At 38.1% G+C, this 22,601-nt stretch overlaps 1 protein-coding gene across 1 annotated transcript in view; it reads right to left on the reverse strand.

Moving 5' to 3' along the window:
- The window catches only part of LOC308103855 (uncharacterized protein), a 164,163-nt gene extending 142,270 nt beyond the window's left edge, over positions 1 to 21,893 (reverse strand). Inside the window, exons 1-16 of the mRNA XM_080454047.1 lie at positions 21,770 to 21,893; positions 17,886 to 17,989; positions 16,534 to 16,594; positions 14,752 to 14,898; positions 12,614 to 12,790; positions 12,317 to 12,358; positions 10,981 to 11,133; positions 10,670 to 10,837; positions 9,894 to 9,926; positions 9,691 to 9,729; positions 9,338 to 9,484; positions 9,024 to 9,191; positions 8,303 to 8,335; positions 4,598 to 4,732; positions 4,314 to 4,451; positions 1,513 to 1,770 (exon numbers count right to left, since the gene is read on the reverse strand). Of these exons, the coding sequence (XP_080310173.1) occupies positions 1,513 to 1,770; positions 4,314 to 4,451; positions 4,598 to 4,732; positions 8,303 to 8,335; positions 9,024 to 9,191; positions 9,338 to 9,484; positions 9,691 to 9,729; positions 9,894 to 9,926; positions 10,670 to 10,837; positions 10,981 to 11,133; positions 12,317 to 12,358; positions 12,614 to 12,790; positions 14,752 to 14,898; positions 16,534 to 16,594; positions 17,886 to 17,987 (1,801 nt within the window). The 5' untranslated portion in view covers positions 17,988 to 17,989; positions 21,770 to 21,893. The remainder of the gene's footprint in view (positions 1 to 1,512; positions 1,771 to 4,313; positions 4,452 to 4,597; positions 4,733 to 8,302; positions 8,336 to 9,023; positions 9,192 to 9,337; positions 9,485 to 9,690; positions 9,730 to 9,893; positions 9,927 to 10,669; positions 10,838 to 10,980; positions 11,134 to 12,316; positions 12,359 to 12,613; positions 12,791 to 14,751; positions 14,899 to 16,533; positions 16,595 to 17,885; positions 17,990 to 21,769) is intronic.
- Positions 21,894 to 22,601: the final 708 nt, after the last annotated feature.

A 22,601-nucleotide genomic window follows, 5' to 3' on the forward strand; every position in this document is an offset into this window, starting at 1 on the left:
GCCTAAGGACAAAGTGACCATGCCCATGTATGGAGAAAACAGGTACAAAGCCTCATTTAAAAACAAATCAGCATTACGGTGTCTTTGGTGAACATCTCACCTGTTTTCAGATCCATAGCTGAACTTGGTTGACTGTGACAACCTCTGTCAACAGCTACAACAGTGACAGAGTAGTTTTCACCACAGTATAGATCAGTGAAAGAGCAGGAGTTTGCATTGCTTGAGTTACAGGTGTGGATGTGTCCATGTGTTGTTGCTGTTGCTATGTACATGTCTGCTCCTGTGTCAGGGGACCAGGACACTGTGCTAACCCCGCATAATGTAGAAACAGTAACATTACTGGGTGGGCAGGGACCTGGAGACATAAGAGGGAAGAAGTGGAGAAAAATTAAGTTTATTCTCTTTGGCGCTTTTTTGAACTGAACACATACAAGGTATGTGGAGGATATTTAGTATTAGTATGATAGAATTTGTCTGTTGGAGATTATTCAGATTAGTACATCGTTTTTAGATTTTAAGTCTTGTTGCTGCTCTGTACCTGCAATGAACTGATAAGGAGTGCTGGGATTCCCAGCACATGAGTCAGCATATGGTGTCACTGTGATGGTGTAGTTCTGGCCACAGTGCATGTTGGGTATCTGACAGCTGGTACTGTTGGTGTAGCAGTAATATATGTGTACATTCTGGCCCACCGCTGTCACGTTGTAAGCTGTGGCACTGGGGCTTCCCAACCAGGTCACATGGGTTGAGTTGGGACACACCAGACTGGCAGTAACGTTATATGGGGCACACGGGGCTGGGAAGAGAAAGAAAAAAAAGAGTAAGAAAGTCAATGAGAATCATATTTATTGTCACATCACAGGTTTACAGGTGTAAAAAGTGAGTGAAATGTGTTATTGTGCAAGCTCCATCGTTTTTGTTTTAATCTCAAAGTTAATAAGGAGAAATGGGGCAACTTATTTTTTCCTTCCACCCTTTACTCAATGCATGTATTCATCCATAACTAGATTTTTAATCATTCAATTGAATTAAGTTGACTCCCAGAGAGAAAAAACAAATCAGCATTACGGTGTCTTTGGTGAACATCTCACCTGTTTTCAGATCCACAGCTGAACTTGGTTGACTGTGACAACCTCTGTCAACAGCTACAACAGTGACAGAGTAGTTTTCACCACAGTATAGATCAGTGAAAGAGCAGGAGTTTGCATTGCTTAAGTTACAGGAGTGGATGTGTCCATGTGTTGTTGCTGTTGCTATGTACATGTCTGCTCCTGTGTCAGGGGACCAGGACACTGTGCTAACCCCGCATAATGTAGAAACAGAAACATTACTGGGTGGGCAGGGACCTGGAGACATAAGAGGGAAGAAGTGGAGAAAAATAAAGTTTATTCTCTTTGACGCTTCGTTGAACTGAACACATACAAAGTATGTGGAGAATATTTTAATTAGTCTGATAGAATTATTCAGATTAGTACATCGTTTTTTGATTTTAATCTTGTTGCTGCTCTGTACCTGCAATGAACTGATAAGGAAAGCTGGGATTCCCAGCAACTGAGTCAGCATATGGTGTCACTGTGATGGTATAGTTCTGGCCACAGTGCATGTTGGGTATCTGACAGCTGGTACTGTTGGTGTAGCAGTAATATATGTGTACATTCTGGCCCACCGCTGTCACATTGTAAGCTGTGGCACTGGGGCTTCCCAACCAGGTCACATGGGTTGAGTTGGGACACACCAGACTGGCAGTAACGTTATATGGGGCACAAGGGGCTGGGAAGAGAAAGAAAAAAAGAGTAAGAAAGTGAATGAGAATCATCTTTATTGTCACATCACAGGTTTACAGGTGTAAAAAGTTAGTGAAATTTGTTATTGTGCAAACTCCTTCGTTTTTGTTGTTTTCAGGAAGAGATCAAGAGAAACAGATAAAGAAGATGGGAGAGCAAGGTGAGAAAGAAAGAAAAACAGAAAAACATGTCAAGGATAGGCAAAAAAAGAAGAAGATATTTACATATATGTAGCACAATCCAGCTGGTACAGTATGTACATGAGGTTAGACATAAGGTCCATATGGTTAAACACAAAGGTGGTAGCACGTTGGTAGGTCCATGCATAGCAGCAAGTATGATATTAGACATTAAGGTGTGAATGTGTGGATAATTAGGATAAAGGTTTACCGGACGGCTGCAAGATATAAAGAAAACATCTGCTTGTTGGATCTTTCTATGAAGATAACATGTATAATTCCAATGAGTTTGTACATTTTTACTCTGTACGAGGTGAACATTATTTCAAGTGATGCATGTATTGTGACCATAAATCTATTATATTGACTTTATTTCCTTTGTTGCTATTTTTTTTTCATTACATTTTTGTTATTGTTCCTAAACTGTATATTGTATACACGGACGAAGACCTGTTGAACAGAATTCCTTAGATCTAAACTGTAATGCTGCATTTCTCATGTATACCATAGCACAGTAAAAAATATATAAACTAGAAAATGTGCTCCTCGGAGCACAAGTCTCCGCCAGCAGACTATAGCAATTATATTATCATAGCAATAACTAATGAGATACAGTAGGGTAAAAGATATATATTTTAGTTAAATAAAAAGCAAGGGTCAAGGCATCCGTCTTTTAAGAATGCGAGAGCAGCTTCATTAACTTCTAATTCTTGTGATCTGTATCGTTTCTTCTTACTCGTGTTATGTGCTTGTTGATGTTGTCTTTCATTATTTAAATACTCTGACCAGTTCCTTTTTTTCCTTTCGATGTTCTCTTCAGACTCTTCTACTTTTTCTTCCAGAGATTGTAGCAATCTTTGCTGTGTCATATTGTAAGCATTCATGGCTAGTCTTCGTCTTTTGTCATTTAGCGATTTTTTGTCTCTGATTAATTTCATTCTTTCTTTATGATTCTTAGCTCTGTTTAATTGAAGCAATGCTCTGTTTACATTGAAGCAATCTATCATATGGGAGTCGTCATAATTGACTGGTTTGTTCAAATACTTGTCTGTCTTCTTCATCTTCATTGTCTTGAACAGTTTCAGCAGTTGATTGGTGTGTTTGATCAGCTTTGGCCTTCTGCGCCTTTGTTTGACCAATGTTAGGTGTTCTCAGAGGGACACACACACGCACGGACGGGTGATTTGGACTAGAAGATACTGTTCCAATCAAGACTGATTGATCCTGTCTTACCTCGCTTCAAAAACGTAAACGGCTTTTTGAAGTGACACACCTTTTTATTATAGGATTGTATTTCGTCATGCGTCCCTCTAGCAAATCAGAGACATTGATGTCAACATATTGACACGTATTAAGAGTTCGGCTTTGTTGTGGGATCATTTCAACTCTAGTCCTCTTCTACGTTACAATTGTAGATGAGTATGCTTTCTTAGCTTTGGCCTTCTGCGCCTTTGCTTGACCAATGTTAGGTGTTCTCAGAGGGAAACACACACGCACAGACGGGTGACTTGGACTTACTGAAGGTACTGTTCCAATCAAGTCTGATTGATCCTGTTTTACCTCACTTCAAAAAGTAATGGCTTTTTGAAGTGACACACCTATTTATAGAATTTTATTTCGTCACGCGTCCCTCTAGCCAATCAGAGGCATTGGTGTCAACAAATTGACACGTGTCACGTGGAGCTTGCCCAATGTTAGCTTGGCTAACAATGTTTGCTCACACAAAGCGAAAACATATTCTCCACCTTCGGCGGAGACAATAAATAGATACTGTAAATAAATAAATAAGGCAAATAAATAAAACAAACAATAAACAACTCTTGAATCCAGCTTTCTCACTGGCTAACTACTCTGTACGGGTATGAATGGCTCACAGGACTGTGAGCTAATCATCCGTGAGATAAATCTATGATAATAATGATGATAATGATGATCCCTAAACTGTTTAACCACTTAAGCCCTGTATACTACCGATCTACAAGCTCACAACACGTATCAGTGCGATGTGAGCTGGTAGATCACTTAATTTTGTATTTTTGAAAGATTTTATTAATTTTCCATTTTTTGGACATGTAGGTTGAGAGTGGTTAAACAGCTCAAGCGGGGCACCACGGGCCTATCCTTACTATTTTACTACAGAGGGATGGGGGGGGTGTGATGTAATGCATGCAAAAAAATAATATAAATAGCATAGATGTCAGTCAGCAGCCTGCAAGATTCGCCACAAACACACAAAGAAACAGGGTTGAAAACATAATCTCTTGACCAGCTTGCAAAAACATAATCTGTGCTGTATTTAAACAGCCCAAAACTTTCAGACACTGCTTCCTGATTGCCTAGATATGCTCACCTGTGATTGGCTGACAGAACTGTTGATCAGAAGGAAGGCCATTGATGCATCCACATATTTCTGTTGTAATGTTAGAGGGCCAGCCATAGTTGTCTTCACAACAGCACTGTAGTGATCCATTGGTGTTTGGAGAACACACTGGGATGGAAATCAAAGAAAAGTACACAGACACACACATCATGCCCAACTCTGTAAATAATAATCACTGAAACTGGCTACTCATCAGACACATTCACTCAATCAGCAGTCAAGGGAAAGTATCAATAATCATTAAATGTTCTTACCTGTAGTTAGATTTACATCTGTTATGTTTAAACTCCCAGAGATCAAGACAGGCAAGGAGAAATTCACCAGCAAGACCCTGATAGCATCTATCAAACCCACTGATGCAGTGGCAACAGTGATGTCCACTTCAAGTGCTGACAGGTTTCCCATTAAAGAGAAAAAGAACAGATACACAGTATATTTGAACATTTGCGGATATTCCTCCATGAGAAAATCTGACCGAAGTTTGTATGCATAACATTTACCAACTTGACAATTCTGTATTATGTTTCCTATTATATAGAAGATAAAAAATACGTGGTCTATATTCTGCCAGCTTGTTTTTGATTTATTTTTATAAGTCTTATTGAAGTGAAACTGGCCCAAAATTAGCACTTCTAAATGCATGCAATGAATTGAACTGATGGTTATTATCTATACAAAGTGACACAACTGATATCTGGGAATATAGGAGGTGCTTGTTTATGGTTTGAACGTTTTAGCATTACTGTATTAGTATTGAACACAGCCCATTTGTGTGTTTAAAAAAAAGCATAATCATCCCTGTGGTAGATGCTATCTATAACCTACAGTCATAGACTACAGGTACTGTAGTCTATGACTATGTTGATGAGAAAGTCTAAGGTATGCCGATGGAACAAACCAAGAGTGAAAACAGTACATGATGAGTGATTAATGAAGGGGGTGGCAGGATTGAAAGGAATGCAGTGTCACAATAGTTTGATGCAAAGCCTAACTTTGATCAGATGTGAGGAGGTCTGATGGTGAGGCTGTGGATCAAGGGTTTCCATGGATTATGATTGTGGAGTGTTATGGTTGTTATTGGTATTATTGGACAATTTGAAACACATTCTCTCAACTGACGTAAATCAGCTTTACTTGTCCAGTTTTGCCCTCCTCTGCCTTGGTGCTCCTTCTCAACAGATGACTTGCCATCTGTTTTTGCTCTTTTCCTGCACCATTTTTCAGTGTGGTCACATACCGTTGACTTTATTTGTTTCATTGTCTTTCTTACACACCTCACACTCCATTAATCCATTGTCTTAAAAAAAAATTACATTTTCAGGGAATCTTGTTGTCTTAGGGCGGCTTCACACTGGGTCCGTTTGCATTCGAACCGTTCCCGAGTACGAATGGCCTCTACCAGCTGGCCGGCATTCACATTGGCCAAGATCCTTGCGCACCAGAGTACACTTGCATATATACCCCCGATCCTATAGGTGGCGGCATGCACATAGTGGTTCGCCAGTTGACACAGACGTCATCAACTATGTGACAATGTTTGTGCTGGTCGCACATAAATATAGGGTTGCGGCTGGGGAGAGAGTCAACGCACTGAGCGCAGTGAGCGCACAGAAGTCAAGGCACAGACTGCTGTGTTGTTGACGGACAATGGATGTACGCTTATGAGAAACAACACAAATAAAACCTGGTGAAACACTTGTGTGCATTAGCGCAAGATGAGGATACAGGAAACATTCAGTCTAAATGTCCAGTTTGCTAACCTTCACAACTACTACTACTTTTGCATTTGAAACTTTAAATTTCTCTAAATATTATAAACTTTCACGACAGCTTAAGTACAAAAATCTATCATTTATGAAAAGGCAACTATAGTAGCCTATACAGTGAAGTCGGACTGAATGACTGAAACCTTGTATTGTGAATTGTACTTCCATGTACTGTTTCTCATGTCTCATGTCTAAATAAAGTACATCAATCAATCAATCCAACGTCTTTTCTTTTTTTACTCTCTTGGTGTGGGGATTATCTGGCACATGTATGTATCTGTTATGAAAGAGAAATTGCATCATGAGTGAAACGGCTATAGTCCTTGGGAAACCATAAACCTACGTAGGCCTACATCTAAATGAGTTACCATATTTACTTACAAATTTGAAATTACAAAGCCTTATAAGCTATATATTTCTGGGATGCATAGTAGCTGAAACTCCACAATATATCCACAAGATATACTATATATATATATATATATATATATATATATATATATATATATATATATATATATATGTATATGTATATATATGGTATATGGTTTTAGCATCTTAAGTGTCCACTTTGCAAATGTGTGGACCCAGAGAGAAAGTATCTATCTATCTATCTATCTATCTATCTATCTATCTATCTCGGGTGAAATATTGCGGTAAATAAATTAATGACATCTAATATATCTATCCATAAAATAGCTAAATCTCTGCGTGCTTGTGTCTGTGTGAGTGTGTAGAGCAGCCTCTGTGCGATGCGATCACAAAATGCATTGATTTAGCCTATGGAATGTCGGTGCGTCTTTTTTCTTTTTTTTAAACCGGTGCTGCGCTGAACATACAGAGTCTGTATGTTCAGTGCAGCAGAGCAGTGGGCTCTGTATGTTGGATGCCGCATGTATGTTGGATGCCTGTATGTTGGATGCCGCACAGAGTCTGTATGTTCAGCGCAGCACCGGTTTCAAAAAAAGAAAAAAGACGCACCGACATTCCATAGGCTAAATCAATGCATTTTGTGATCGCATTGCACAACTAATACTAAAACTAACGGGGAATACCAGAAAATAATAATATTTTGACATACGGGAAAAACGGTTGGTGTGGATATTTAAATTGGATAATATAATTATTGGTTGGATAACGGGCGGATAATTAATTTGTACATGCGGATTCGGGTGACGTGAGAGGCCATCCGCGCATCTCTACTATCTATCTATCTATCTATCTATTATTGAGTATTTGAGGGCTCGAGCCCTCAAATACTCACTAATTACTCCATATATTTCTGCATTTTTGTGAGTATTGTCCAATTGTGTTTGTATGTCCTCGTTTGCGCAAATGTCCAGCAAGCATGACATTTCTTCATTAGACCAGAGGGATCCTTTCCCGGATCCGGCCATGGTTGAACCCCTGTGGATTGATCTGCGACGTGTTTTTGTTGACTGTTTTTGTCGAGTTTATATACCGTCACCTATTACAAATAGCGGGCCACTTCCGTCTAACGGTACGCTTGCTTTCACATTGCAGCGTACCGTACCCGAAAACGCATGATCCGGATCCGAGACTGCCTCCGGAGGTGGTTTCGGGTACGGAACGGTGATCCGTTTCGGGGAACGATGCGCAACATTCACACTAGCGCGACACCTGCCAAGCGGTCTGGAGTGCGCACCCGGGACCATAGTGTGAATCCGCCCTTATTGTCCTCACATAATGCAATCATGTACGGGTACATGATTGCCTTTTAAACACCTTTCCATTAGTATACATTTAGGGCTAGGCCTATGTGATTCTGGTAATATTACTGATCACTTGTTTTGCATGTCCGTGCCAACACATCCTTGTTGTGAGCTTGTAGATCGGCTTTCCCCCCAAAATAATTTAGATTTTTTTTTTTTTTGATAAGTGGCTTGTTTTAAAATGTGTAGCCCAGTGGAATTGAGCAGTAGACAATATGGCACATCAGGAGTCCATTAGTATACATTTAGGGCTATGTGATTATGGTAAAATTACTGATCACTTGTTTTGCATGTCCGCGGAAAAAATAAAATATCGATGGAAAAGTCCATCACAAGCTTGCATGCTACAACTGATGTCTGGGAATATAGGAGGTGGATGCTCATGGTTTGAAAGTTTTAGCAGTAGTATTGAACACAGCCTGTTTGTGTGTGGGGGGAAAAAGAAAAAACGTAATCATACCTGTGGTAGATGGTTTCAAGCACGGAGTTAGACCTGTTGAACAGAATTCCTTAGATCAAAACTGTAATGCTGCATTTCTCATGTATACCATAGCACAGTAAAAATAGATAAATACATAGATACTGTAAATAAATAAATAAAGCAAATAAATTAAACAAACAATAAACAACTCTTGAATCCAGCTTTCTCACTGGCTAACTACTCTCATACTATATGGGTATGAATGGCTCACAGGACTATGAGCTAATCATTCGTGAGAATGAATCTATGATAATAATGATGATAATGATGATCCCTAAACTGTTTAACCACTTAAGCCCTGTATACTACCGATCAACAAGCTCACAACACGTAGCAGTGCGATGTGAGCTGGTAGATCACTTAATTTTGTATTTTTGAAATATTTGATACATTTTCAATTTTTTGGACATGTAGGTTGAGAGTGGTTAAACAGCTCAAGCGGGGCACCACGGGCCTATCCTATTTTACTACAGAGTAGAGGGACGGTGGGCATGATGTAGGCCTAATGCATGCAAAAAAATAATATAAATAGCATAGATGTCAGTCAGCGGCCTGCAAGATTCGCCACAAACACACAAAGAAACAGGGTTGAAAACATAATCTCTTGACCTGCATTCAGCTGGCAAAGATATAATCTGTGCTGTATTTAAACAGCCCAAAACTTTCAGACACTGCTTCCTGTTCGCCTAGATATACTCACCTGTGATTGGCTGACAGAACTGTTGTTCAGAAGGAAGGCCATTGATGCATCCACAGATTTCTGTTGTAGTGTTAGAGCATGCACCGTATGTTTCACACTTGTCACAGGGCCAGCCATAGTCGTCTTCACAACTGCACTGTAGTGATCCATTGGTGTTTGGAGAACACACTGAGATGGAAATCAAAGAAAAGTACACAGACACACACATCATGCCCAACTCTGTAAATAATAATCACTGAAACTGGCTACTCATCAGACACATTCACTCAATCAGCAGTCAAGGGAAAGTATCAATAATCATTAAATGTTCTTACCTGTAGTTAGATTTACATCTGTTATGTTTAAACTCCCAGAGATCAAGACAGGCAAGGAGAAATTCACCAGCAAGACCCTGATAGCATCTATCAAACCCACTGATGCAGTGGCAACAGTGATGTCCACTTCAAGTGCTGACAGGTTTCCTATTAAAGAGAAAAAGAACAGATACACAGTATATTTGAACATTTGTGGATATTCCTCCAGGAGAAAATCTGACAGAAGTTTGTATGCATAACATTTACCAACTTGACAATTCTGTATTATGTTTCCTATTATATAGAAGACTGCTTAAAAAATACATGGTCTATATTCTGCCAGCTTGTTTTTTTTATTAATTCAACTAACTTACTTGGTATTGCAGTTGTTGTTGTTCTTGGTGTAGTTGAAGCTGTGATGAAGAGATTGAACTGATGGTTATTATCTATACAAAGTGACACAACTGATATCTGGGAATATAGGAGGTGCATGTTTATGGTTTGAATGTTTTAGCATTACTGTATTAGTATTGAACACAGCCCATTCGTGTGTGTTTTAAAAAAAACATAATCATACCTGTGGTAGATGGTATCAGACACGAAGCAAGACCTGTTGAACAGAATTCCTTAGCTCAACTGTGATGCTGCATTTCTCATGTATACCAGAACACAGCCAGATTTTAAAAGTGAAAATGAACACTCATGTCAACTGTGGACAATACATCTAAATAACCGCTTACATCTAAACAAGTACAAAAATTATTAAAGAAATTAAATCGAATAAATAAACAACTCTTGAATCCAGCTTTCTCACAGGCTAGCTGATCACATATGTTTTGCTCACAGAACTGAGGTAGTCCTCTGTGAGTGTAACTATGATAGATCCTTCTAAAATGTGCAAAATCTCTGTCCATCTGTGTGCCCATCTGTAGTTCATGTATCTCCAGATCCCCTGGGGGTCCCGGCCGGTCCCCACATATTTTCAGATGGGAGTCTGCGGCCAAACGCATATTAATTTGGGGGTCCTTGATATGAACAAGTTTGAGAAACACTGGTGTAGGTTATAGAAGCACTTCTGAATAAACGGGGCATCACGGTCCTCTCCTTCCTATTTTACTCCAGAGGGACGGGGGCGTGACGTGATGCATGCACAAAAATTATATAAATAACACAGATGTCAGTCAGTGGCCTGCACGATTCACCACAAACACACAGACACACAGAGAAACAGGGTTGAAAACATAATCTCTTGACCTTCAATCAGCTAGCAAAAATAACGATAATCTGTGCTGTATTTAAACAGCTCAAAACTTTCAGACACTGCTTCCTGATTGGCTACGGCTAGATACTCACCTGTGATTGGCTGACAGAACTGTTGTTCAGAAGGAAGGCCATTGATGCATCCACAGATTTCTGTTGTAGTGTTAGAGCATGCACCGTATGTTTCACACTTGTCACAGGGCCAGCCATAGTCGTCTTCACAACTGCACTGTAGTGATCCATTGGTGTTTGGAGAACACACTGAAATCAAAGAAAAGTACACAGACACACACATCATGCCAAACTCTGTAAATAATAAAGACTTTGAAACTGGCTACTCATCAGGCACACTCGCTCAATCAACAGTCAAGGAAAAGTATAATTTAATCATTAAATGTTCTTACCTGTAGTTAGATTTACATCGGTTATGTTTAAACTCCCAGTGATCAAGACAGGCAAGGAGAAATTCACCAGCATGACCCTGATGGTATCTATCGAACCCACTGATGCAGTGGCAACAGTGATCTCCACTTCAAGCTCAATAGCTGACAGGTTTCCTATTAAAGAGAACAAGAACACACTGTATATTTGAACATTTGTGGATATTCCTCCATAAGAAAAACAGAAATCACACAGAATGTTTTATGCACATATTAATTTTTTATTCCATCTTCTTGTCATTGCGAGTTGTTTATCTAATTATCTTGAGAGATCAAAACTTAGTTTACTCAGGTATATCACAGTGGTTTGGCTTACTGTACTTTTATCAATGGTTAAAGTCGGGATTTATGAAAAATGTGGGGGCGGTAAATATAATTGTGTTCATAATAATGTAGTTTTTACACTGCATGTGTTTGTATCTTTGATATTCAGGTCCTTTTAGTAATTTACTTTTACTTTTGTTTTCTTTCTTTTTTTCAAATTATTTTCAGTACACACATGTGAGGTGCTCTTAACTATACTGTATAATCCTATAAATGTTCCTATAAATGTTGCTTAAAACAATTATTTGTCATACAGCAGGTGAAAACATTTCCTTGAGGAGCCTCCATTCTCCATTAGCTTCAAATTAGTTTTAATGTATTTCCAGAAGTACATCTGTTTGATTCGCCTAGCATTTCTATTCTGGGGCCAACATTCCGCGAAAAGTGCAGATCTCACAAGTTTACAATGCATTAACTTGTCAGTTATTGTCCTCAAAGATACTTAAGGAGGGGGCCTAGTATAGAGCCCTTTGGTAAACCTCAGATTTGGCTTTTTTTAGGTAACTGCTGACTCTCAAATACATATACAGTATAGGAAAGAAATTCTTTCAAAGAATATAATATATATATCTCTCTTTCTCTCTCTCTCTCTCTCTCTCTCTCTGACACACACACACACACACACACACACACACACACACACACACACACACACACACACACACACACACACACACACACACGCGCGCGTACTGTAGTAGGTATGTAAACTATGTATGTAGGCATGCACAGGGGATGCACAGAAACAAAGAGTCTTCCGTCTTCCGAGGACCGACTTGACAAGTCTGTATATAAAACCTATTCAAAACAGCGTAGTATTTCAAAAATAGATGGTTTAGTATATTCTGAAAACCAGCTTGTATTTGTTCCTGTGAATTTCTCTTTTGAAGTGAAATGGCCTAAAAATATCAGTAGGAAATACTGCACCCTTTTCAGCAGGACCTACTACTGAGTAGGTGTATGTAAAAAAACGTACTTGGTATTGCAGTTGTTGGTTTGGTTGTAGTCGTAGTTGAAGCTGTGATGAAGAGATTGAACTGAAGTTACTACTGTATACAAAATAACACAATATCTGGGAACATAGGGGTTGCGTATGTTTATGGTTTGAAAATATCATTAGTATTTTCAATACAGCCTTTGTGTGTGTCAAATAATTGCAACAAATAAGTCATATGTTTACTGTATACATCTTCACAATCTTATTAAAAGATGTATCTTCAGTCATTTTCTATGTTGGCCGGCCACATTGCTTGGCTAAATCTGGCATGCCTACCTTCTGTTATGCTTTGGTATGGCTGGCAGTACTGGTCATCAGATGGAATGGCACTGATGCATGTACATGTGCCATTAGAGATCTCATCACAGGCTCCATAGCTAATGCAGCTGTTAAACGACCACACAAGCTGCTCCTCACACTTGCACTGGAAGCCAGTCGCATTTGGATAACACACTGTGGGGGGAAATTGTCACACATTTAAGCTCATAATATTTAAGCTTTAAATTAATGTAAATGTTAAACAACAACACTTTGACTTTTGATATAAAGTGAGGTTTGAACAATTAAAAATTAGATTGGCTGGGGATTGGGATTTCAAAATAGTCAGTCTGACTTGCCCTCAAAACCTGATTACGGTATGTGAGGTTGGTTAAGCTCGTCTTATAGTTGCACTTGTTTGCGTGTCAACTGGTGACTTCATTCTAAATGCATCAGGGAAATGAGTAGATTTATACAACCGGTCCTTGCAAAACTGGTAATTAATTATATGGTATAAACTTATAAACTGGTAATGCTATAAACTTCCAAGTTTGCCACCAGGACGTTGACAGAGTTGTAAACACCAATTGTCAGCTCTGGCAAGATCCATGATGAGGTTACGAATTGTAGAGAGTTATGAAACACTGGACAAAATAAAAATACAAACGTTATTCTTATCACAGGGATTAGGAATAAATTACTAGATTTAGGTATCTGGTTGGAAGATGAATCTGCCATTGTCATTGTACCATGTTAATGGTAAATATATCCATATAACTACAATGTCTCTATCAATTATAGTAACATTTAGCAACCTGAATGCAAACAGCTCCTTTATACTGCTGCATATTGATATACTAATGTACCTGTCTAAGACAAGATCTTATTTTTTTAACTGTACATATATTTATTAAATTGTATTATTATTTCTTACTTCTAGCTTGCCAAAAGAAATTACCCCCAATGTTTTTCTGTAAATGTACCTTTATTGGTCCTAGTATGATGATTTCTTGCATAGTATTTATATGTCTTGATTAATTGAATACATAGGACCACAATGGAAACAAGCCCTCTGGGCTTTTTGTGTTATCCGTTTAGCATTATTGTATTATTGTATAACTGTACTTTTTGCAAACTGTTAATAAAGTATTCAATCAATCAATCCAAAACATAATCTTGCGTTTAGATGTTGCACAATCTTTTGCGGAATAAGTCCCAACAACATTTAGCTGCTTGTACTTGTATAAGAAATTAGTGACAGATAAAACCTTCTTCATTCTTGATACAACGTGGTCAATTGATAGTTTTCCGATCTGAGGACCGACCAAATGCAGCAAAGATCAAGAGATTGTAGGAAACTGAGGGGACATAATGTGGGAAAGACACAATCGCTAATGGGGCGTGGTTTCTCTTTTAAGAACCATACCTAGACATTTGGGGCCCTATCTTACCCCTTATGCCTAAACTTTTTTGCCATTGTTTACTATTTTGAAAAACATTTCAATTTAGTTCAAATAGCTACAAGCTCACAACGTGTCGATGTAGATCTTTCAGAATACGGACGATCCATTACATAACTCTAAAGTATACAGTACATCAGTGGTAGAAAAAGTACTCACATTTTTTACTTAAGTAAAAGTATCAAATACTGCAATATATAAATACTCTGTTACAAGTAAAAGTCCGGAATTCAAAATGTACAAAAGTATTGGTATCAAAATGTACTTAAAGTACAAATATATCATTTATTATTAATTTTGCAGAATGTCCCATTTCACAAGTTTTCAAATGTATAAAATGTATAAAAACGTTTTGAAAATAGCAGATATACAAGCTCACAATGCGTCGCATCGTGAGCATTGAGCTTGTAGATCGGCTATTTTCAAATGGGCGAAATTTATATAGGGCTGAAGTGGTATGTTTTGTGATCAAAATCCTCAAAGTAACTAGTAACTAAAGTTTAAAAATAATTGTAGTAAGTAAAAGTACAATATTTGCCTCTGAGATGTAGTGGAGTAGAAGTAAAAGTACAGAAAAATTGGAAATACTCCAGTAAAGTAAAAATACATAAAATTGTACTTAAGTACAGTACTTGAGTAAATGTACTTAGTTACTTTACACCACTGCAGTACACGGTCTTGTTTGGTGGGGCCTACCAGTCGTGGTATTGATGCTGGTAATCACAACAGATGAGTTGTTGATTTGCAGGGGGAGATGAAGAGTTCTCAGCGCTGTTCTGAGAAGCTCTATCTCAGATATGTTCACTTCAAGTCGGACGGAGTAAGCAGTGGAATCCAAGAGAGCTGTGAAAACAGACACGATTCACGTACAGTTTGTGAAGCGTGAATCGACACCCTGTGTTTCATTCAATTAAAGAACATATGATTTCCCATTTCTACATATCGCTACCAACTCTTAGCCTGGTAAACCCTCCCTCCGGAAATCTAATTTCCATTTGATTCACTCCTGGAATCAAATGGAAATGAGATTTCCGGAGGGAGGGTTTACCAGGCTAACCAACTCTGACATGTAATTCAGAATCTGTTTTAAAGGTAGGCTTAAGTGATTAATAGCTTTAAATTGTTAAATAGCTTTATATTCTTCTGATAGTAATCATTGCTATATAGAGTGTTTGTTTAGAAACGGGAGTCTCCCTGTCTTTCCAGCTTTTTAGAAAACAGAAAATGCATTTTCAGGTCGGAATACCAATTTTATCCAATCAGGGTAAAGGATAAACAAGTGAAATTGGAAGTGATGGATCAAAGGAATTAACTAAACTAAATCGTTCTGGAACACTATACAATTGAAGCTGATCAATGGGTACTCTCTCCTGATTGGCTGAAATCTGGCCACCCACCTGAAAATGTATTTTCTGTTTACTTAAGAGCTGGAGAGATGGGGAGACCCCTGTTACTGAACAATCACTTCATAGCAATTATTACTATCAGAATATAGAGCTTTAACCTTTTAACAACAAATATTAGATTTTAACCAAAACATATCACTCTACCCTACCTTTAAAACAAATGCACAGAAATATTTCTTGATGTGATTAGAGACACATAAAGAGTTAAAGGGATATTTCACTTTCATTTTTTTTTGTGGTCATTTTATCGTCTACTCAGGATTATGTGAGCCCCCCAGACAGTTTTTAAGTATTCAGTATTTAGATATTTGATATTCATTTTATCATACACGCCCCCTTCCTATACAAACCCATTGTAACTTCAAACTCATGTTAGATTCATCAAAAACACCCGTCCTTGGTTCTGGTGACTCATCCTGCCCGGCCAATATGTGAGGGGGGCGTGTTCTTTCGATTTTTTTCCCCATTTATTTTATTTAAAAATTTTATTGTATTATTATTTATTTATTTTCAAAATAAAATATAAAAAATAAACGAAAAAAGTAATTGAAAAAACACGGTCTCCTCACTTATTAGAAAGACAATATCAGTCACCAGAAGCAAGGACGGGTGTTTTCAATTAATCTAAAATTAAAATCCAAATATCTAAATACTGAATCAAGCAACTTAACTCATTCAGTGCCATGCTTATTTATGGCAGTTTCGTTCTGAGTGCCACAGCCAAAATTCATTGTAAAAAAAAAGTGCTTAGGAGCCGAGATACAGCCTTTTTTAGTAAGAAGTTAAACAAGAAGTAAATGGAGCAGCAAATCTTCAAATCATCATATCTCTATATCAAAAAAAGATATATATATATATATATATATCTTTTTTTTTTAAGACGTCATTTAAGACGTCATGTGGCACTGGTTAAAAACTGTCCGGAGTGCTCACAAAAGCCTGAGTAGACGATAAAATGACAATTTTTTTTTTTTAAGTGAAATATCCCTTTAACATCTCTTCACATTCTTCAATCCTCACAGTCATATCTGGCATTAATCGCTGAGGAACGGAAGGTTAGAAAATGACTCACCCTCTCTTTTTTCTCTGGAATGAATTAATGTGGTGTCAGGTATCTCTGTGTCTGTGTGTTCCTGGTGAGATAATTGGTGTTGTTGAGAATACTTCACAGTATTTCCTCCTCGTTATCTGATGTCTGACAATCACCACACTAATGATATTTTTTGTTGTCACGGAATCCTACTCCTATATGCCCTTATGGCACCTAATATGAATTCTGGCAGTACATTCTAATGCTGTATTCATTTTTTTTAAGTCTAGGTGGGTAAATGGAGTACTTGGGAGGGAGAGCGAGTGCATTCTCCGGCAGTCCTTCTAGAACTGGGTGCTTGAGAGCATTGAGCACTTAAAAAAAAAATGAAATTAGTACTTAACTCTTGGGAAAAGTGGGCACAATATTTGGGGAGAACTTGGGAGAACAGAGCACTGTTTTTTTACATTTTATATTTGAAAACACATGCTCTAATGACATTCAATGAACGGTCTGTTCTATGTGTTTTTTCTGTGTTTTTCTATGTACAAAAGACACTGCTGACGATGTGACTATCCATCTCACTGGCCTCCTGACGTAATGAACAGTAACCTACTGTAGTGTAAACCGTTTTCACATATGAACTCCAGGCAGAGAATCAGGTCAGGACATTGTAGCACACAACAGGAGACCAGTCCCAGTCACCTGTATCTCCAGGTGTACCATCCAATCACTATGTGACCTGCCTGCACTACTTAAAGGGTAGTTCACCCAAAATAAATCTTATTTTCTATCAATTACACACCCCATGAAGCATTGAAGTCATGGAGCTTTTTTTCTTTTTGTCACATTCCTAAGCCAATAATTTGATTACCGGCGGAATCATGCTAATGTGTTCGGTAGGAGACTCAAAGACTCTTTGAGTCTCCTACCGGAGAGACCGCCGGTCATCAAATTATTGGCTTAGGAATGCGACAAAAACTAAATAATCTCGATGAATTCAATGCTTCATGGGATGTGTAATTGATAGAAAATGAGTAATTATTTTGGTGAACTACTCCTTTAAATCAGTTTTGTGCAGTGTCTGAAAGTATAGATTTTGCACTTTATAAACATAAGGCTTTATAATCATAATTAAATCTCTATTATAAAAATATATTTCTGAAAAGAAATGGCCATAGAATGTACTGTATGTATGAAGAGTTTTTGCCGTTCTAAAACCCGGAAGCAAGTTTACAGTGTGTTCCCTGGTTAGATTTCCAATGCTTTTTCCCATAGGGTTTTTTGTGAGCTTGTAATAGGCCATTCATCATACAATGTATATAGCGCTTAAATGGTTAAATTATATAAAACTCAATGCAAAACTTTAAAAAAAGGTAGCACTGCCCACTTACCTCTAAATATAAATATAGAGAATCTCCCTTTCCCACTATCACCAGATGGTAGCAGATCACCAGAAGAGCAAACATGTATCTTATTGCCTTTCGTAATGCCATCACTAAAGAAAGACATGAGACAAAACAGCAATAAACACATACAAACTGGAAAAGACTGGGTCTAATAATGTCATGGATTCTCTTTGGATCCCAAATATGGAGGGACGGTGGGTCTGAGATCATGAATTCACAAAATGCTACAAATATTACGGTGCCTCCGACTTGGCCAGGCACTCCAACAAAGTTACAAACAATGTTTGCAGTATAAATATTGACAGATGGCAGACACATTTCTGCTTTGGGCAGCAATTATACATTCATGGACAGCAACAGCATCATGTTTGTGTGAAATGCCATTATACAAAGAAATTAATCTCAGATGACAGTGTCACAGAGTATACAGTAGTATTATGGTTGTCATGTTTGAGGAAATAAAAGTAGGTTAGTCAGGTTTATTGTGTAATCACTTTTCATCTTTGCTGTTCAGTGTGACTTGTATTTGTTGGCATGAAGGTCACGCAGAAAACTATTATAAGGAAACAGTGCTAGCTGTAGCCTACCGGTATGTGTTCCTATCAAACATGACATCTTTACGGTACATTCCAAATCTGCAGTGCTCACCATAGCAGTTAATATATTCATGTTTGTTTTTCCCTGAAATGAGCATGAACAAGTCCAGGTTGTTTATTGCTTACGTGTCAACTGGTGACTGGTGACTAATGCTATAAATTTCCAAGTTTGCCACCAGGAGGTTGACAGAGTTGTAAATACCAATAGTCAGCTCTGACAAGATCCATGATGAGGTTACGAATTGTAGAGAAATAGACCTTTATTGATCCCACGCGGGAAATTCAGTACCGCAGTTATGAAACACTGGACAAAATAAAAATACAAATGTTATTCTTATCACAGGGATTAGGAATAAAGTACCATCATTTGAAACCAGGAGATGTAGGTATCTGGGTGGAAGATTAATCTGCCATTGTCAATGTACCATGTTAATGGTAAATGTATCCATATAACTACAATGTCTCTATCATTAAATGATAGAGATGAGACGATAGAGACGATAAATGATTTACACAAATTCTTTGTAAATGATAGTAACATTTAGCAACCCGAATGCAAAAAGCTCCTTTATACTGCTGCATATTGATAAGCTAATGTATGTAAGATCTTATATTTGTTAATAACTGTAACAGTTATAACTGTATATATGTTTTTATTATTATATTATATTATTATTTATTACTACTATTGCTTGCCAGAAGAAATTACCCCCCACTGTTTTTCTGTAAATATACTTGTATTGCTCCTAGTATTGATGATTTCTTGTATAGTATTTATATGTCTTGATGAATTGAATACGTACAGTAAGACCACAATGGAAACAAGCCCTCTGGGCCTTTTGTGTTAACCGTTTAGCATTATTGTATAACTGTACCTCTGTACTTTTTGCAAACGGTTAATAAAGTATTCAATCAATCAATCCAAAATGTAATATTACTTTTAGATGTTGCACAATCTTTTGCGGAACAAGTTCCAACAACATTTAGTTTGTGAGCATGAGCAACTCTCTGAAAAGCGAAAGAGAAGGGAGCCAGCATGTGTCTTCAACAGACACATGTACTGTACTTGGGGTGAGCTACTGTACTTTTGGCGTGTAACACCAATGCTAACTAAGCGCAAATCAGGCTTAAGACAGTGGTGCGCAAACATTTTCAGCAATGACCCAGAAACGTCAATCTTTGCTTTTCATGACCCTACCCAGTGTAGTGTGTATTCATAGTTAATTAACAATTAAATGCTGATGCAATAACCAGGTTTTCAATAATTAATGCTAAAAAAGAGTGCACTGAGGACAAACAACATTCTTTGACCAAAAATAAATCTTCTTCAGGCAAACTAATGTTTATAAGATGTTTCAAGCCTGTTCTTATACATAACAAATGCATGTAACACAAACCAGTAAATAATGAGCAAATTCAGTTTAAAAATACAGAAATTACTTGGCTCAAATAACCGCATTAACATAACAGCTATTGTTGCTGTACACAATTCCATGACCAAATTATGTCCTGTAGCCACAGCCCCGCAACTGTGGGACATATGTTTTGGTCCTGCCAATCCTTAACAGACATTGGAACCAGTTTTTTAAAACATTCTCACATATTTACAATATGACAATTAATCCCAATCCATATACTGCCATCTTTGGGGTACTCAACCACTGAATATAAGCCCACAAAACATCAGCCAAACGCTATAGCCTTTGCTTCACTTGTAATTCAACGACTCATTCTCATTAATTGGAAATCTATAACACCACCTTCCTTCTTCCAGTGGGTTGAGGAGTAACCTGTAAGCTGATTGTATGACGTTCTGAATAGTAGTGTGTATATCTGTCTGTGTATATCTGTCTCTTTTATGTCATTATGATTTGTGTGCGTGGGGATCTCATTTTAAACAAGCTTAGTGCTTTATGAGCCTTCCAGTTTAGTAGACCCTGTATTGTGAATTTGCACTTCCATGTACTGTTGTTCTCATGTCTTACTAAATAAAGTACATCAATCAATCAATCAATCAATCAACATCAATGGTCAGTGGCCGTGCCAGGAGGTTGGGTCTGTTTCCCCAATGTACTTTATATATGAATTATGGTCAACGTCGTATCGGTCGTATGACTCCTATTGTTACTATTGTTACTACTGCATGTTCAGGGGTTGACACTAAGGTCTCAGAGGCACTTGACCGTCGGGCAAGTACAGGTTTTGCTCTACTTGCCCAAAGGTCATGCCCACTTGTCTGAGTAAAAATTATAAAATGATAGGTAAAATAAATTACCGTTCATTTTAACACTTTTTTTTTTACTTTCTACTTGCATGCTTGAAACTTACATCGAAGGCATCAAACAAATTAATCTTAAATGCAATCGATAACTGCCGAGTGGCGATAGAATGAGCGCAACTGCTACTTGTAAAAAGGTAGCATTGTTCTAATGAATGAATAATATTTCTCCACTCAAACGCACTTGCCCGTCGGGCAACCTGAAAGCAAACCCCACTTGTCTGAACGTTGTATTTACTTCTCACGGGCAGTCGGGCAACCGTTAGTGTCAACCCCTGTTGTATATATAACTTGTATTGTGCCTCTTATGTTTTTTTTTTCTCCCTGTTTTCGTTTTGTTTTGTGTAAGTAAGTATATGTGCTTGCTCCTGTACTGTGCCTTGGTGTGGATGTGGGTGGGGAGGGTTCTAGATTGGGGAAAACATTGTTGATTGCTGACCCCATGTTAAATTCGAAAAATTATAAATAAAGTAAAAAGAAAAAAGATACTGATGTTCTGGGTTCGATTTGTAAAAGGACATTTTGTTAACCACTTGTAGGCCCAAATAATTTGTCATACAGCAATAAATATTTTATTAAGGTGACAACGTTTCGACCCGTGTGGGCCTTTGTCAGGTCAGATCTGACCTCGCCGTAATAAAGTATTTTCTAGTGGGAGCTATAGATCAGTGTGCAGACTTCCATTCTTCTCCATTGTATGTGTACCATTATGTACCAAATAATGACAGAAAAGCCCAAAAATAGGGGGAAAAAATGATTTGTACTTTCCTTTAGATCTATGCCCAATCAGATGCACTGTTTACATAAAATATTTAAGACACCCGACTTCAATTGAAGATTTCCTGCAGCCATGTGATAAGTTATTAAAAGTGTCATTGAATAATAACGCAGTACAAATCTGCCCGCGTTAGTTCTGCAACAACACTCAAACATCATATCCAGCGCTTACATGTCAATCTGAACATAATGTAATTCATGTATAATAATTTTTTTACCTGTCGTAGGCTACTCCTCTGCCACAAAGGATGTTGCTGTCACTGATGCTCAATCATTTCTAAGGCACCTCTTGTGTCTCTGCAGACACAAACCGACAATCATTCATGTACAAATGGCTTTAATACTTTGACGTAGAACATTCTTTCTGTGTTCCAGGAAACTGTACAGACACCTGTTCAGCAGGTTATGATTCTTCCTCCTGTTAATGCGTAAGACGTCAACAGCAGAAGGTTCATGATATCATGTGTTCGCAGAAGTGTGTTTTCTTAATAGTGAATGTTTTCAGAGACTGTTCTGTATAATCATGTAACCCGACCCACAGGTTGATAATGGGGTTAGGCATGGGGTTAGCTCCTCTTCGAACCGCAGAATATCTTTTTGCATTTAGGAAATAGTCCAAATACGAAAAGGTATTTTGCAGTTCCGAAAAGACTCACCACTACGCATGGGGTGTGATTAAGCTCTGTTCTGTGTTTTTTTTTTTTTTTTTATGTCTATCCCACGATTTTGTAACCCATTTTTCTCCCAGTGCCAATTGCCTAAGCTTGTAATCCTGGCCACTACTTTCCCTTTGCCAGCCTGGGGAGAGCTCTGAATTGAGCTCATGCTTCCTTCAATGCATGAGGAGTGAGCAGGCCGCTACTTATCACCTGACAGGGGGGAGTTTCCCCGGTAGAACGTAGCGCATGGAAGGCACACGTTATTTCAACCAGTTCCTTTCCCCATCAGACCCGTCTGACCAGGGGGAGGCAGTATAGAGACCAGGATTACTGCATGTTTTTTGTGAGGGTACCTACCCTCTGGGACACGGGGAGTACATGCAAACTCCGC

The sequence above is a fragment of the Gymnoscopelus braueri genome, assembly GCF_963280865.1.
Source record: "Gymnoscopelus braueri genome assembly, chromosome: 16".
Lineage (NCBI taxonomy): Eukaryota > Metazoa > Chordata > Actinopteri > Myctophiformes > Myctophidae > Gymnoscopelus > Gymnoscopelus braueri.